The sequence below is a fragment of the Vanellus vanellus genome, assembly GCF_965231255.1.
Source record: "Vanellus vanellus genome assembly, chromosome: 2".
In the NCBI taxonomy this organism is placed as follows: domain Eukaryota; kingdom Metazoa; phylum Chordata; class Aves; order Charadriiformes; family Charadriidae; genus Vanellus; species Vanellus vanellus.
In genome coordinates this window covers 102559296-102577810 of record NC_138906.1, presented here as the reverse complement: position 1 = coordinate 102577810, position 18515 = coordinate 102559296, and the positions used below count along the sequence as shown (strand labels likewise).

At 40.0% G+C, this 18515-nt stretch overlaps 1 protein-coding gene across 1 annotated transcript in view; it reads left to right on the top strand.

The window, feature by feature from the left end:
- Positions 1-4835: 4835 nt before the first annotated feature.
- ELP2 (elongator acetyltransferase complex subunit 2) overlaps positions 4836-18515 on the top strand; it is a gene marked incomplete at both ends in the record, with an annotated part of 40381 nt that continues 26701 nt past the window's right edge. The window contains 6 exons of the mRNA XM_082499662.1: positions 4836-4967; positions 5062-5140; positions 6383-6468; positions 8136-8286; positions 9529-9606; positions 13889-13953. Of these exons, the coding sequence (XP_082355788.1) occupies positions 4836-4967; positions 5062-5140; positions 6383-6468; positions 8136-8286; positions 9529-9606; positions 13889-13953 (591 nt within the window). The remainder of the gene's footprint in view (positions 4968-5061; positions 5141-6382; positions 6469-8135; positions 8287-9528; positions 9607-13888; positions 13954-18515) is intronic.

The window sequence follows — 18515 nt, the reverse complement described above, 5'->3', positions numbered from 1 at the left end:
TAATGCATAATCAGTTTGATTATGTGACAAGCTGTTTCATCCTTTTTCTTTCTTTTTTTTTCCCAAGCAATTTTCTAGGTCATGTTTGCATTAGGTCTTCCTTTAACAACAACAACAAAAAAATCGTAGAGATTTTCTGTGGAATTTCTTTCAGTCAGCAATTATGGTCATTGTTTGGAGAGCTAATTTTGATGGTATTTATAAATGATTAGTTTATTTTTTCTTTGAAAAATCAGAAATCCATTTAGGCAGTGGGAATATAAGCCATTCATAGATTACTTAAAATACAGCCTTTAAGAAAAATGGAAATAGCTACAGTTAAGATTTGTTCAGTTCAGCTTTTTTCACCAGCATCGTTTAACTTTCAATCTTCAGTGAGATGAATTAAAGGAGAAATTGTCTCTAAAAACTTATTCTAAAAATTTTGAATTAAATCTATTCAAGTGACAATATCTGATTTTTTATCTTGAGAAATGTATTTGAAAAGAATGCTACTGGCTTACATTATGCTCAAGATACACTGGAAATCTTAACTTTCATTGAACACAGGACCAACAGATCCAGAATCAACCAGTGGCAGTTAAAAACTAGTCTGACACTGAATCTTAATGGGCCCAGTCAGTCAGTAACTTTAGGAATGACATGTCCTTGGTCATCCCTGTTGGTAGTGTACTGGTAGATGCAGGCTCAATGGAAAGAAATCCCAGCAAACCCATGAGTTAGTAGTATTCCTCATGCATCGAAACACTTTCTGAAGCAGATCGCACAGCTGGTAAAAAGGAAGAGGCTGGATTTGTACTCAAGATGCTAAAGGCAATGGAATTGTTCCTAGCTGTTGTAAGGATAACCTCTGCGAAGCTGGCAAATAATTTAAACTCATCTTTACGGTTTTGGTCACTGTTGTTTATTATTTATTTTCTCAGTGCTCCAGCTTTGATCCTTCAGGTGAAACCACAGCCCTGCAGAAGTCATCAGGAGTGTCCCCATGCTGGAATCCAATTTCCAAAAGTTTTAAATGCCTGCAATCCCAACTGGAGGCAATGGGTGCTGTGGGTGGTTATCCCCACTCCTGAATGTCATTCTGCATCTTCTGCATTGGGCACTTCAACACTGAAGAACTATGTTATGAATTGTTATGAGTTCTGGTCCTAGGAGGAAACTGTCACCCAGAAAATGAATATAATGGTACTCCTCTGCCTAACAATGATAATATAAAGAAGAATATAATTCATACATTTTTCTGAGACATTCAGGTACAGTGGCAGTAGAAGTAAAAAAAAAAAAAAAGACTATCAGGAAAAGTATAATTCTGTGCTAAGAATACTGTACAGCAAATTAGGCCTAGTGCCACAATATAACTAATGAGGAGAAACTGAAATACTGAATAGCTGCCTCATTCACCAGGCACTATTCATCCAGGTTGCTATTGGAGGCAAGCAACCTACAGTAAAAATAGCAGGCAGTAATTTGAGTATGAAGTAACTTCATTAATGATTAGTTCGTAAGGTGTGTATACAATGAAGACAAATAAAGATAGGCTAAGTTCAACAACTGCAAGAAGAACAAGGCCCCCAACCTTTGAGTACTTTGCAACTTTATTATATTTTCATATCATTGTTTACACATAATTAGATAAATATATTAAATAGTATTTCTCTTTTTTTTGACTCATGTTGTATTTTCTCAGTCTCTGTCTAAAAGCTTGCAGGCATAACTGAGTTGGGTAAGGAGCACGTGAAGATCGCTAAGCCACGTCTGCCTGCAAAACCTGAATTGTAGACAGCAGTTTACCATCAAAATGACTATTTTGCTGCTGGAATAGGAGGACTTATTTCAATATCTAACTGGTGAATTTATTTTAAGCTAAAGAAACCTTTTGTGAGTTTCTCCCTTATGGGAATTTCTTGATGTAATTCCATTGGCAAAGTCAAATTGGGACATGTAAAAGATGTGAACAAGGCTACAGAGTGATTTCTTAAGTCCGCTTAGCTGCATCACAACCTTTTCTGATGTTGAGTGAATGGAGTTCTTGTGCCTCAAAAATTACACCAAAGGGGGAAAAAAGACTAAGATTATTCTACCATATATTTCTGAAAAGTGAGGAATTTTCTTTTCTGGGAAGATGAAGGAAAACAGCAGAGATATTTGAATTCAGTAAGGACACTGGCCATGAATGAAGACTGGCAGTTGGTGACTAGCCCAGAGTATGTCTTTTTCCACCCTTGGAACATCACTGACCAACACCATTACTTCCTTATAATGTACATGATACTAAAAGGAGTATTGATTCTGTTATAATTTTCTGGTATTCTAAATTTCGCATACACTATCCTCCAGATATTTCAGTTTTCAGACCTAAGAGAAGATCCTGTAATATCAGAACTCACAAAAATCTTTCTTGGATTAGAACAAGGGCCCAGCATCCCATGTGAACGAGGACTTGGTGAGATGAAATACTTATGAAAAGTAAGAAACTACGCTTGTCTAGGCTAATCTGTCCAGATACAGACCCAGCTTCCCATGCTTTTTGGCCATACCGCCGTGGTACTGCTACAGCATTCCCCATGGCACTTTCAAGTCCCTATTCCATGTTGATTTATCCCAGTTCTCTCGATGTTGGGAGATGTTGGGGTGGCACAGGTGTGACAGTGACAAAAAGAGGCAATACCTGGTGCCAGCAGCCCCCTGCAATATGCTCCCTCAAGTTGCTTGGCAAAGCACCATCCCCAAGGTGGCAGCCTAAGGCTGTGAGGACCCTGCAGTGTGGGGCCACAGTGCCCTCACACCCTCAGGCATGGTGCACACCTCCACATCTCTCTGACACAAGCAGCACCCAGGGCCCTCCCATTTACAAGACAAGAGCAGCAGCAGGTCATCTATCCGATGAGTAAACAGGGGAATCCCCCACCCAAATCCAGCTTGGAAATGCCTACACTTTGCCCACAACCACGGTCAGAGCCAGCTTCATTCCCACAGCGACAAACATAACTCCCACAACACCCCCCAGCTTTTTGGCAGAGCCCGACTTTCTCCTGCCAGAGCCCTGACTCCGACTCTGGCAGGGCACCCTGAGAAGGGGGTTGCTGTGCAACCTGGCCGCTGCGCAACCATCCTGCTGCACAGCACTCCTCCGTTAAAGCGTGCTTTGATGGCTGGATCCGTGCATTTTTGTGCGAGGAGTCATTTGTTCCCTTAGCAGCTAACATTTCTGGCTGTATCGTCTATGTGATCAGGCACAACTTCCTTCCTCTCATACCCACTGGAAAAAGCTGTGCCCAGCTGCAATGTTTTTGTGTCAGGTTACAGCGCTGCTGCCGACAGCCAGTACTCATGGACACAGAGGCACACAGGGAGATAAAGGCCAGGCAGGAGTGGTTTAGGGTCCAAAGTGTTCTCTGAAACAATTCATGACACATCCATATAGTGTAATACCCTCTAATGATCCTATTTCTTTAGGCCAGTGACCATGCAAGTGAAATGAGAATACTACGGCAGTATTTATCTTACTTGATTTAATTTCTTGGGCAAGGAGCACTATAAATGTATCAACAAATCAAAAAATAAAAATGTAACATGGAATTTTCTAATCTGCTATGATCTCATCTTTTGCCTTGAAAAACACAGGTACTCAAACATGTTCAGATCACCCCAGTGGGGCTCTCATCATTGTTCAGTTGCAAATTACCATAGAATGGTTTGGTTGGAAGGGACCTTAAAGACCATCTAGCTCCAACACCCCTGCCATGGGAAGGGACACCTCCCAGTAGACCAGGTTGCTCAAAGCCCCATCCAATCTGGCCTTGAACACCTCCAGGGATGGGGCATCCATGACTTCTCTGGGCAACCTGTTCCAGTGTCTCACCACCCTCATAGTGAAAAATTTCTTCCTGATATCTAATCTAAATCTACCCTCTTCTAGTTTGAAGCCACTCCCCCTCATCCTATCACTACATGCCCTTGCAAAAAGTCCCCCTCCAGCTTTCCTGTAGGCGCCCTTCAGATACTGGAAGGCTGCTATAAGGTCTTCCCGGAGCCTTCTCTTCTCCAGCCTGAACAACCCCAACTCTCTCAGCCTCTCTTCATAGGAGAGGTGCTCCAGCCCTCTGGTCATTTTTGTGGCCCTCCCCTGGACTGGCTCCAACAGGTCCGTTTTATGTTGAGGACTCCAGAGCTGGATGAAATACTCCAGGTGGGATCTCACCAGAGCGGAGTAGAGGGGCAGCACCACCTCCCTCGACCTGCTGCCCACACTGCTTTTGATGCAGCCCCATGATTTCTGCAACCGTTATTCCAGGACATCATAGTGAGCTGTAACTTTAGACACAGCCTCAACTCACAGTGACAGTAGGAAAAATTGCTTCACAGGAAGGATTGTCAAGCATTGGAACAGGCTGCCCAGGGCATCGGCGGAGTCGCCATCCCTGCAGGGGACGGGCAGACATGGTGCTCAAGGACATGGCTTAGCGGTGCTTTGGACAGTGTTAGGTTGATGGTTGGGCTCAACGATCTTAAAGGTCGCTTCCAACCTTGACGATTCTATGATTAAGAATGATTATTTGTCAGAGGGCGGCTTTACAGGTGACAGAAACCGATCAGAAATGGACAATAGCACCACCACCTCTGCAACTGTGCGCAGGGCCTCAGAGCCGCCCGCCGCCCGGCGCGCGGGCAGCCTGGAACCGCCCCGCCCACTCCCCCTCACTCCCCCCACCCCGCCCCGGGCCGGGCCGTGGGCCAACCCCGCCCTTGGCGCCTCAGACCCCGCCCCTTCGGCCGCCGCGCGGGGGTCGTTGCTACGGCAGCTGCGCGAGGTCATGCACGCGGCGGGGAGAAAGATGGCGGCGCCCGTGGAAGTCTGTCACGTCGCCTGCTGCGCCAACCGGGTGGGCGGCGGGGCCGTGTCCTGGGGGCGAGGGGGGCTTCTCGCCTTCGGCAGCTGCCGCGACGTCGTCCTCTACGAGCCGGCGGTGAGCTGAGGCGCTGTGGGGCGGGCCGGGGCCGGGGCCGGGGCCGGGGCCGGGGCCGGGGCCTCACGCTGGGTGCTTTCTCCCTCTCCCGCAGGCGAGGCGGGTGGCTGCTGCCCTCCGCGGCCACGCCGGCAGGGTGAACTGCGTGCGCTGGGTCCGGCGGCGGGACGGCGGTGAGTAGCGTGCCTTTTCTCCTTCTTCTCCCTGCCCCCACGGCGGGGGTCTGGGGCCGCCTCCCCTCGGGGCAGCGGGCGGTGCTACTTTGCCCCTCCCTGAGGAGGTGAGGCGGGGAGTGGGGGAGGAGATCCGCAGCAGAGTGGCTGCGGTCCAAACTATGAGGAGCTGAAGGGAAAAGGGAGCTGCAGCGCTTCCAGCGCATCCTCTCGCCTTAAGCCCAGTTTCCCAGCAGCGATTTTAACAAGTGGCTCGGGAGGAATCTCACCCGCCAAACTCAGGTGAGCGGTCCGGTAGGCGAGGGGATCCACTCGGTTTGTCTTCTCCGGGCCCCGCAGCTAAGGCCAGCCCGGGCGGCTGTTTTGTCAGAAGATGCGGTGGCTCTGACAGATCGGCGGCTGTGATGCTTGTGCTGCCACTGGGCTCTTTTGTAAGGGGTTGGAGTTTTGCGTGTTTTGGCTGTGTAAACCGATTTGCATTGCCTTTTAAGAAATCTCATAATATAAAACCATGAGGTGCATAGAGGTCACATCCACCAAAAAATTATCCTTTAAGATAAAAATCTTTGAGACCCTTATGAGGTGTTTGCTTGGTAGTAATTCCAGGCTTTAAACTCACTTAGTGCAGACTTTTCAAAGGGATGTATTCTTGCCCTTGGGCATTTCTAGAAATTCTGTGACACAAAGAAATAGGGCTGTTGATTAGGCTATTAATGTAATGTGCTTGTTGCTTTTTGGGGGAGGAATTACTGAGATGAAAATATTCCTCTTAAATAGTGATGTAAACTGCCATCCAGTGCTGGTTGCACTAAAGCTTTTTCTTCTGAAAACTGATTAAACGAAATTGTTTTCAGGGAACTTGGAAATTAAATTTTCATGTGAAGCTTTGAATTCCATTGGGTTAGATTTCTCCTGCTTTATTGCTCCAAAAAGACCAAACAAAAGAAAATATTAAACTACACTCTTGGATTTGAGAATCTTTTTGGAAAGATATACTCATTACATTCAATACAGAACTCTAAATTTTCTGCGACCTTTCTCTAAGACAACAGAAAGAGAATACGTTTGCTCTTAAGCTGCTTTTATAGTGTCACTGGTATTAGCCATACTTTATTTTGATGGATACTTTGCTTACAGTTGATATGTGATATTTTTTGTGAGTAGTAACCAATGTAATTGCTTATGTTGTTGACTGTTGTTATAAAGTAAGTGTTCAAAAAACTTACCAAAATGTATTTTTAGCTTCTGAAACAGAGTTAATTTCTGGTGGATCTGATAAAAAACTCATTCTTTGGGAATGGTATGGAACAGGAATGTGGAATAATCAGGTAAGTAGGAATAACCTCTTTTTAAAGCTTCCCCCTCTCCAGTTTCTTGCATGCCACAAATTATCTGTTTTATCTGTATTTCTTGTTCCTACCTCTTTGTTTTACTTCAACTATTCAACCCTGTGTGTGTCTCTTTCAAATTGTTGATATTGTGTCACACTGTGTTTTACTTTAAACATTCTTTCTTCGTTTCTGTAATTTATCTCTTTCAAATCAGCCTTCATTAAAAAATTAGTTAACCAGTCATCAGGTGGGTTTTTCTAGCCATGTCTAAAAGATGCTGTTTGTACATTCTTGAGTCATGAGCCTTCTGATGACTTTTCTTTAAGCTGCCTTAAAAAATCTTCAAACTACGAGGTTTGTTTTTCTGTACACTTCTTCCTCATTTCTTTATATTAATTTCTACTGATTTCCAGTCTACCTGTGTAACAGGTATATAGGTAGTCTTACCAGAATGATGCACAAGTTGGGGTAGGTATTAAAAAACACCACCACCCCCCAAAAAACAACCAAAAAAATCTGTGCAACAATTCAGTTTTGTCAGTGAAAATAAGAATATTAAGGAGACATGTTAATTTATAACTCATGTTGTAAAAACGTAAAGCAAACTATGGAGTATGGTGTAAGAGACTTCAGAATGAACTGAAATTTAGATAACAAATTAGAATACCTTTTTCACCTGACTTTTAAAATCTTCCATATTAAGCGTTGGTTTGTGAATGGCTATGTGGGTAACCCATTTCATAGTCTGTCTCAAACTGTGTTAGACTTGGCATTTTCAAAATGCATGAGAACCTATACAAAGGGGAAATGCACCAAGAGTTCTTGTTATCAGGTGTGTTTGATGGAGGAATGTTCTCAGAAACAAATAATTTCTCATCACATTTTAACGACACTTCTAGACTAGAGTAAATTCTTAAAAACAGGCAGAGTTCTGTATTGGACCAATCAAAAATTCTTACTGAGGCCTGTCATTTTGGAAAGAGATGTCAAGTGCATTTATGACAAAATTCGGATACATGCTGGACAGCTTCTGGTCACAGAATTAAAAGCTTCTTGTTTTGCTCTTTGTGTTTATAAGGAACAGATTTCAAAGTGAATCACCTGTATTGATTCATTAAGAAAGTAAGTACTTAAGTCCAAATTTAGATTTTTTTATTTTTCATGTCAGTATTTTGAAGGAGTAGAAAGCTGTTTTGATTTGCGAGAACACACTAAACACTGCTACTAGATCTGCTGTAGCTGCTATTTATTCCATTGTGTTCTCTGCTCTGTCTCCATCACTAAGGTTCTCCAAACTTTTATGAGATATTCCTTAGCATGAGGGGCAAAAGAAGGAGGAAAAAAAGAAGGAAAATTGCTCTTCCTAAATTCTGTACTATTTCTAGCTTTCCAAAAGGAATGGTGTGGTTTGTATAATGTACACAGGAACTTTTAATTCTGTTCAGCTTTGAACAAAATCTTATCAAGTCATTACTACTGTATCCCTTCTCTGTGTTCTCCTTGAATATGCTATAGCTAAAGCATAGCTTGGCAGATGCTTTGCCATCACAGGTATACAATTCATTTTCAGTATTAAATTATTTTATTTCTTAAAATGGCTTTAAAAATTCTCTTGGATAAGTTACTGGAATTTAAAACTTTGTAAAACTTTCTGATGTGTTCAGCTTGTGAAAAGCATTCCGCTTGAAGGCCATGCTGAAGCTGTTTGTGCTGTGGATGCTGTCTACCAGTCAGATGAACCTGACTTAAATCTGCTGATAGCTTCTGCAGCTTCTGACTCTACTGTGAGAATCTGGTCTCGGCATGGTTCAGAAGGTAACTTTTTTTAACATTAGGGACAACATACTGTCTTAATAAAAATGACGAATGCTTATCCATTGAAATACTTGGCTAAATACTAGCATCTTCTAATGCAACTACATTGATTTGTCTTCAAACTTTGGTATGTCAAACCACTGTATTGCTCTTTGAAAGCTGATGGTTTTACTAGTTTAACAGCTTTGGGTCAGATTTGTTCTGCAGAATGATTTATCTTTGTTTTTCATCAGTGATGTTATTTTTAATATGTATTCAGAATCTGATAATCTAAACCATTATTTTGCCCTGTAACATGGGGGCAGACTAACTGTATGTGTGTGTGAAGTAAAATCATTTAATAAAATGATTAATGCTGTCATTAGAAAGGTGAGGTTAAAGTAGTCACTTGTTTGTTACTATTGAGTCCAATGAAGTTTGGGATAATAAAATCTTGACATTCTGGTGAACTAGGGCTTTGCATAGACACGTGGGAGAACAGCTTGTTGAAATACGTAAGAAATAAATAGGGTGGATAATCTAGATTTAGTGTTATTTGCTAGTTGAGTTGTACTGAGTGCATCTCTCGAGCTACTTTCTTCCTTATCTGGTGTACTTGAGGATTTCACGTTGCCCTGCCTATGTGAGAGAAGTAGGTTGAAGTTGCCAATCTTCAGTCCCATGTTCTGGTAGGCATTTCTCATGCTCCCAAAGAACACTATGAAGTCCTGGCATTTTGTTTTTGTCTTGCTGTTGTGTGTTCCAGTGATGGAAGGACCAATTCTGTTTCTGTAAAGAGGTTTTTCTGCTATCCTGTTGGTTACTCTGGTCTTGATGGCTTATCAGTTTAACTGCTTCTAGTATCTCAGGGGTGTTCACAGGTTTTTGCTTATCTGCCTACTTGCTCTTCTAGCAAATGGATTCAGTTTTAGCTTCCTGTGTAGTGAATGCTGTTGCCACAGGATGTAATTTGCAGTATTTATTGCTCCTGATGTGTTACCGCAGTGAAGCTGTACAACTTTAATACTCAGTGGAGAATAGTGACTTGTCTTTGAAGTCAGCTAACTCTGGATGAAATTAATGATGATGATGATGATTATATAATGATAACATTATATAGGCTTCTGAAAAAAGTAGTAGTTTTTTAACTCCTTAGAATAAAATTGAATGGGAAATTTTAACTACATAATGTAGTAGGAAATGACAGTGTAACTTTAATACTTATGATGAACGAGATCAACGCTGTCTGTTCTTGTTTTCCAGCTAAATGCATTGAAATTCTGCAGTTTGGAAATGGATTTGTTTTGGATGTCTGCTTATCCTTCTTGCCTGGCAGCAATGGTAAGTACAGCTGCACATCTTGAATATCAATGCAGGAAACGTAAAAGCTAAGAAATCCCCCAAATAGCTTTTCATTTGACTGACTCCAGACCCTTGTGCCATATTTTTTGTTTTCTGCAGAATCAGCCTAAGCTGCTGCTTGTATGTAAAGATTTTCATTGAACTCTCCTTAGCAATTAGAAAAATACTGGCTGGTTATAGTGTCTTCAGAATGATGCTCAAATGGAGTTCTTTAGTTGAACTCTTGAGACAGAGAGCTTAAAAAGGGGGTACTAGGCCTATAAATGAACAGGATGGGATGATGCTGTTAGTTTCATCCACTCCTTGTGGTGCTGCCGTGTATGTTTGTTCTTGTTTGGATTGAAGGGCAAGATCCAGAAAAAGAATCTGCAGGCCTGCATCAAAAACTGCAGATTAACAAGCAGTGCTTATCACCAGTTCAGTCTTAAATGTGAAAAAAATGAGATGCTGAACAAGTTTAACCTGACTGTTCAGTATGGTTTATAGTTTTCTATTAGCATAAATGTTCAGATTTTGTGGACTACCATAGACATGTTCTTCAGTTGCAAATCTGTAAAAGCTTTTTTTTTTTTAAAAAAAATAACAACAACCTAAATGTATACTCGAACCAGATACCTATGTTGAATTAGATTTGTGTTTAAGTATCATTAGAGCCTTCTACCTGGATGGAGGTTTGCCAGGCTCCGAAGAGAAAAAGTACTAAAGTTTCTTACTGTGTCTAGAGTTTTCACCTATTTGCTGCATATGTTCCACATGTTCCACGGTGATGTGTTGCTTGATTTTATGCCTTCAGAGCATTTATACAGAAGCTTTTTTTACTCTTTGGTTTGTGGTAATTCTGGGAGGTATGAAAGCTCTGTCAAGATGCGTTGTCCCATTTGGAAATGCTAATGTCCATTTCCAGACTGTGTCTGATATCAAAAGCAGCATCTGCACTGCTGAAGAACTTTAAACCTCTCTCTCTATATATTTTTCCTGTAAATGTACTAACAGGTGGTTGTTGAGATGAAGTTAAAAGGCTTGAGGGTAAATTAAAATCATTACCTCCAGTGTGAGTTTTTGTTAGAAGTGAACTGTCTATGGTGCCAGCTTAGTGAGTATAAATTCATATTGCAAAGCAATAGATTATTTCTTCATTTATGATACTATGCAGGTAGGAAATTCTCGCTGTAACTCTCTATAGAGTAGTGCATCTGATTAATATTGAAATCATCTTGTAAGTAAGAGAAGCAGCCATTCATTTTGGAAGAACATTACATGAAGGTTATCATATTAATTATCATATTAATACTTCTGAAACCGAAATTGCATGGAGTGACTGAAGATTCTTTAAATGGTGGAATAGCAAGCATTTTGTGTTGTGAAAATCTCCCAGAGTCCCTAAATCCCAGTGTTGCTTAAAGTTGCATTCAGAGCAGGACGGTCCTTTATTGTGGCCTCTTCCAATCCCAATTCAAATTAGTTATCCAAAACACCACAGTGCTCATAACCTGAAAAAGACTACTTTACTTTTCTGAAGAACTGCAGTTATTTTCAAATGAGAAATTATTTGCATAGTTTTTGTACGGAAATTTGAAAAATGATCCTATACATCTATGCTTTTAATGCTGGTTCCAATATGAATGATCTGTGGTGCTAAAAGTGTCAAGAAACAGTTTAGATTTTTGAACCGTAAATGTATGGTTAGAAATGTTTCCCCTAGAAATCTAAAAAGGACTTTTAATATAGCATAGCCACGTTCTGTGTTTTCTCCCTAAACCTGTCCTAGTAGTCCATATTCCTCTGAACAAAACCAGTTGTATGTTAATTCTGAGATCTAAATAAAGTAGCTCAAAATATATTATTAAACATCTCACTGCTGATCATTTTGTCAGAAACATTAATCTGTAATGGCAATTTGGAATTTTAATGAGCTTCAGCAAAAAATGACCTATGATAGCTTTGAGTTGTTCTGAAATCTTTATGAAGGCAGTGTTGGGACCTGTATTAAGATTTAAAGAATCTCTTCTCTTGAGGACAATCTGCAATTCTGAAGTCAGGAATTAAATACAGAATTACTTTTCTGAAAGTCGTATACTACTCTCCTGAGCTAGAAGTATTTACAGTAACCTGTAATTTCATGAAGCAAAGAAATTTACAGGTTGTGTTGAAAACTGATTCATATGTAATGGGTGCTTTAACTTTCAAAAGACATTGAAGTTCATGATGCCTACTATTTTAACTGATTGTCCTTGAAAATAAATGATTTAAAAAAAAAAAAAAAGTTAAGAACCATTTTTGTGAAGAAGTCAAGTGGGGAAAGCCAATAGACTGCTCATAAAATCCCAAACAAGCATTTGCAGCTGGGATATAGCTTAAGCACTTTACTGGCAGCCTCTTAGTTAAGGAGTTTCTTTGCACTTGTTCAAAACTCAGAAAACAAGAGCTTTGTACTGTTTTGTTTTGGTTGCTTGCTTTTTGCCTTGCAGTGTCTGCAGAAACTCTGCTTCTAAAATGCTGGGAATAGGATTTACTATTTTACGGATCTTGATCAGCTTTTTTGTCATATACTGTGATTCTTCCTGCCACCTGGATAATGGTGGTGTAGCTTGGCCTGTAACAAATACGCATTGTCTCCTTAGAACTGAATTGCAACAGGTGGGGAAAAAGAAAGAGCAATAGAACCTGAAAAAGCGTTGCTGATCACACTGTCCCCATTGCAATTGGACCATAGTTTTCAACTCATTTTTTCTATTTCCTTTGCAGGACTTTATCTCAATGACATGCAAATACTCTAGAGCATTTATGTGAAAAACTATATACTAGTCTGTTTTTGCTGATTATATATTTCTTGATAGACTTTTTTGAGTGAAAGTACTTGCATTTGTCTGATACAGCAACCGGATCGTAATTAATTTCTTGTTTTTATTAGTCAAACTTTTATTCCATTGCGTAAGTAGGTAATTACTGTAATGGCCAATAAAATGTATTTCTTGGGGAAGGGTGATACTGGTTCTGAGAACATGCATTGTATTGTATTTTGTGGAAGAAAACCTCCCTCTTGCCCAGTTTCTGTGGACCTGAAGACCAGGTCTTCTTTCAAAACAGCTCATTACCTCCAGTCCAAAGCAGTCTTTTTTGGCCCCATGTAAAGCAAAGAGGAGGTGGAGGTGAAATGTGACTTAGAGGTTGGAGAGAAGCAGCAAGTGATGGAGGTGTAAGAATGTGAAATGCGACTTAGAAGTGTGAGATTAACAGCAGATAACTAAGCACAGATTTAGCATAGGCAGAAAGAGGAAATTAGAGCATAAGCTTACTATGAATATTCAAGTGGATTTTTGGTATATTCATAGTAAAGATAAAATTACCTCTATAAAGGGTTGGCATTTAGTTTTTTTTTTTTAAATGAAGTAGTTGATTTTGGTGGTATTTAGTATTTTGTTTTCTACCCAGACTTGAGAAATGCAAATGTATAGCCCTGATAACTTATTTCTTCATGATTTTCTAATTAATTCATTTTCTTTTACGATTTAGTCCCTAGCAGTACTACTTTATGACCCAAGAAGAGTGGAGTAAGGGTTAACTATTTTTCCCCATCATCATCTGTGGGAGAACTGAATTGCCTAACTTCTCTTATTTTCCCCTTAGACATAACTTTATCTGGTTTGATTCAATAGACATGTGTTTTGCTTTCTAGATAGCTGGTAGAAGTACACCTACTCAAGTCTTGAGTAGTAGTTTATAATAGTTAAATGCTTTCATATCCTTGTGTACAGTGAGTGTTGGTCTGTCTTCCTTTTTTGGTCTGTCTTTTTATTTGCTGTGTAATAATTATACTAACTCCATCTGTATACCAATTTCGGTTGATTCAGGAACTTGAACTGTATTAGTTCCAAGTCATTTTGCTGCTTGTTGCTTTTGTATTTAGAGCAAATGCCTGTTGGTATCAATAAAATAAACATAATTAATTAAACTCTAGTACTTGAACTTCATATAGATATGTGAGCTTGAAGGAAACTACTGTTTAGCATTTAAAGTACTTGTAGATATTACTTACATGCCAAAATAACTTCTGAGTTTTGTGTTCTTGAGATACTAGCTTATTGCAAATAGTATTAGGTGTCTAATTTAGAAAACCTGAAGTGCTATCATGCTTGCCTGTTTATGTTAATATATTTATTGATGCTGTATTGATTTTTATATGATTTATATAATTTTTCATATCTTAGAATATTAGATGTTGTAACTTGACCAATGAAGACTTTTTTTTCTTCCTATCCAGTACCAATACTGGCTTGCGGTGGTGATGACTGCAGAATCAGTTTGTTTATACAGCAGAATGGTCAGGTAATTACAGTTTTTTTTTCTCTTTGCCCAGAACATTACTCAGTTCTTCCAATTCTTTTCTTTTCATATGTGCTGCAGGTTTTTTTTTTCTTCAATAATTGCTATGTCTCTAGATAGCCGTCACATGCAACTACCTGTGTTCAAATAGTTCATCTATTTTTGTAGGTAATCATGAAATGCCCATACAAAATGTTGAAGCTGGAAAAACTAACTTTCATGCACTAAATCCTATTTTTTTCCCCCTGTGTGAAGATAGCCTGTATTTCTTTTCCCACTGATATAAAATAGCTACAACTATTATTTGTTGTTGAGTATCCATGCATTGAATGGTTCATATGTTACTTTCAGCTTACAAATTCGTATAAAAAAAATGATGATTTCTATCTGTGGAATTGTATGTTTGTTGCGAAGTATGCCCTTTGTGCTCAATGCTTGTGAAGGTCGAAAGAAGTATTTGAAGGAGTATCTGATCTTCTAAAAGCACACACATTTTTCATGTATTTTTCAGAAGCTGGCAATCTTTAGTTTTTCATACAGATAAATGTTCCTCTGGAGCACTAGAAAGAGATTCTGTCCTCTCTTGCATCTCTTCAGAAATTTTGTTAAACTCTGAAGCATGTGTTGAATGACTGTTTTCCAAAACAGAAGTCAGTGTCACTTCTCTCTCTCTGTCACTCCCTTAAAAAAACCCGTCAAACCACAAACACTGCCTGCGTTACACCAATGAACCTACCATTCAGAAGCCCCCACTGAAACTGACATATGACACATTTACTCTTCTGGATTTGTTCAGGCACAGTCCCCTTAGACTAAATTAAAGAATAGATACTTGGTTTTGCTTTTTGAGAGAGATATAAGCTACTTTATAGATAATTTTGTCTGCTCATGCTGCCATATACAATAAGATTTTTTTTTTTGTCGTCAATAAAATAGTCTTCATCCTTTATCTGCTATGTTTGGTGATTTCTTGATGACTAAGTGGGAAAGAAGGGTTGCTCTCAGTACTTTTTTTTTCTATGTAGCTCATAAGTTAAATCAGTTTAGTGATATTCTCTGGGAATTAGCAGTGGCAGAATGCCACTCATGATTCTCAGTGTGCTAAAGAAAGACTTTTAACTCAGGGGCTGTGCAGTTGATTTTCCTTATTCAAAATTTGGAACTTGTTTTCTTGTATGTTACAGATTAAGAAATAGTACACAATTTGACTGCCAAAAAAGTTCAGAGATATATAACTTATTTTGCTAGTTGTTGACCAAACTTTTGAGTATAACAACATTCTTTAGCCATTCTTAAATGCACTCAGTCTGTGGAGAGTAAAGGAAGGTAACTGGAATAAACATGCTTCATCTTCAGCTTCGTAAGCAAGTTCATGGTGCTGTCTTTTTTGGTGGGAGGAAACTATTCATACAAGTGGTGAGGAATTTAGTCTTATTTTCCATGAGTTATTTTCACACCTTCAATTTTAGGAAGTATTTTCACCAGATGTCCTGGCAGAATTGGCGTTCAGAGTTTCTCTTTTTTTTTTTTAAAATGAGGTGGGACTTCTGGTTGGTGTCTATCTTGAGAGAAGTTCTGCAAAGTTAAGTAAGTGGACTGTACAGACCTCAAAGAGAAAAGTCTGACTTGGATTCCATGTGGAGTAAAAGTGCCTGTGTAGGGCATTACAGCTATTAACAGAATGAAAACATCCTTGCAAGCCTTCTGACATTAATTCCTTCCTAGCTGCTAAAGGGAAGTTCTTCTCTTTACTCAGGTTCTGTCAGATCTGTTGACACCTTTTTTTATGGCTTCTGTAGTACTTTTAAAGGTATTTAAAGGAAGAGTTACTGTTGTCCTGCCATTTTTTAATAGAACTTAGTGTAGAAGAGTGATTAGAATCTAAACTTCTGTGTCATTCCCTCACTGGTAAGGGCCTGTAGCTCTGTCCTGTTAACTGTGACTCTTGGAAACCTCTTTCTCTAGTTAACACCTTAAAAAAGATTGTATGAACCCAAAGGTAGAATGTAAGTTTGTAACAGGATGTTCTAATGAAACTTGGAGGGCATTGTTGCACTCTGAGGGAGGACGAGTCATCTTCAGTTAGCTGATTCAGGCTGCCTTTTGGTAAACTCATTAATTTTACAGTTGAAATATATTTATTCATAAAAACTGCTTGGCTTTTGAAATTGAGTGGGCAGCTTTCATATCCTTTAAGACTCTCTACCCATAGATTCCTTACTGTGTTAAGCAGTAGAGAGAAAATGAACTCTTTGCTTTTCTGACTTCTTGAAAGAGGGTATTGATTTATAAAAGTACCCAGGGAAAAATCTTTCAGAAATCATTATCGGTCTTCCTGCTTGAGATATTGCAGGCCTATGGAGAGGAAGTAAGTAAAGCAGAGGATCAAAATAGAGTTTTAAAACAGGACGTTTCTATGTTGAGCTTGGTTTCTGTGAGAAGGTTTTGTGGTGCATGTTTGACTGTTTACCCCCCCAAATTTGGCCTAATTGCAAAGTGCAATAAGAGACTCAAAGATAATTAAGGCATTTTCTAATTTGATGAGGTTAACAGCTAGGTAGAGGAGAGATATCACATCTAGTGTCCGATGGAGAAAAACTGAGAAGACTTAGACCTCTGTTGCCAAATTTGCCAAAGAATTTGTTCTACTACCTACAGAACAGCTTTATTCTTTGCCTAAAAGAAAAGAGACCAGATTGCTGGTGTGCAAAATGTTCAGAGATTAGTTAAAAGGCATGGGAAAACCTGTGAAGTAGCTGAGTCAGACCATGAGCTTTGTTAGATTTAACAGTTCGTACTGTAACTTTTTATGTATCCGATGAGGACCAAGGGGAAAACTGAAATAGAGAAGGAGAAATATAAGACTGTAGAAACAAAATCTGTAAAAATGAAAAGAATGACAGATCAAAATACTTGTAAATATAGCCTAGGCACTGAGAAAAGCTTTGACTGAATAACTTAAAAATAATGATATGCATCTGCAAGAAGCTTTAAATTGATGCAGTTTTAGAACAGAAATACTTGAACAAACTGAATATGTGATTCCAGGAGACACAAAATGGCAAAAACAATACAAAAATCCCAAGCAGAAGGCGTAAAAGCAACACTACGAGCTCAGTTTCAGTGGACAATTTTTATTTTTATGGGAAACAATATCTTGAAAATTTTGAGTGCATGCTTGTTCTATAGCACAGAAGAACTTCATGCTTGACTTAAGGCTAAGTAGTGCCTAAAAGCCTATTTGGGAAATTACTTAGAAACCTGAGGTGGTATTAAGAACATCACAGTAATTAGTTTTACTCTTTAAAGAGAAAACAAATGTTTGCTTTTCTTAATAGTTCTCTTTGTGAGACAGTGAGGCTAATTAAAAAAAAAAACCACAACACCTTGAAATTAAAAATAGGAAAATCATTAGATGTGTAAGGTCCTGCACCTGGGGAGGAAGAATGCTAGGCACCAGTACAGGTTAGGGGCGGACCTGCTGGGAAGTAGCTCGGAGGAGAAGGATCTGGGGGTTGTGGTAGACAGTAAATTATCCATGGCCCAGCAATGTGCCCTTGTTGCCAAAAAGGCCAATGGAATCCTGGGCTGCATAGGGAAGAGTGTGGCCAGTAGGTCGAGGGAGGTCATTCTCCCTCTCTACTCTGCACTGGTGAGGCCAAAACTGGAATACTGTGTCCAATTTTGGGCTCCCCAGTTCAAGAGGGACAGGGAACTGCTGGAGCGGGCCCAGCGAAGGGCAACTAAGATGATTAAGGGCTTGGAGCATCTGCCTTATGGGGAAAGGCTGAGAGAGCTGGGACTCTCTAGCCTGGAGAAGAGAAGGCTGAGGGGAGACCTTATTATGGCGTACAAGTATCTAAAGGGTAGGTTGAAGGAGGATGGAGCCAGGCACTTTTCAATGGTTCCAAGTAACAGGACGAGGGGCAATGGGCACAAGTTAGAACACAGGAAGTTCCGTTCAAATACACGGAAACACTTCTTTACGGTGAGGGTGACAGAGCACTGGAACAGGCTGCCCAGGGAGGTTGTGGAGTCCCCTTCCCTGGAGATTTTCAAGACCCGCCTGGATGCAGTCCTGAGTAATGTGCTCTGGGCAATCCTGCTTTAGCAGGGGAGTTGGACTAGATGATCTCTAGAGGTCCCTTCCAACTCTGATAATTCTGTGATTCTGTGATTAATATTAAATTCAAGTTTCAGGAGCTACACACCTGTTTAACATAAAAGGAACCATAAAAGACAAGAAGGTTAGCAACAGTTCAGCCTGAACCAATGTTTCAGTTGGGAATAAATTTACCAGATAACCTTTGTGAACGTAAAATACAGAGCTGGTCACAAGTGGTGTTCCTCAGGGCTCGGTATTGGGGCCAGTTCTGTTTAATATCTTTGTCGATGACCTGGACGAAGGGATTGAGTGCACCCTCAGTAAGTTTGCAGATGACACCAAGCTGGGCAGGAGTGTTAATCTGCTTGGGGGTAGGATGGCACTACAGAGGGATGTGGACAGTCTGGATCAATGGGCTGAGGCCAATGGTATGAGGTTCAACAAGGCCAAGTGCCGGGTC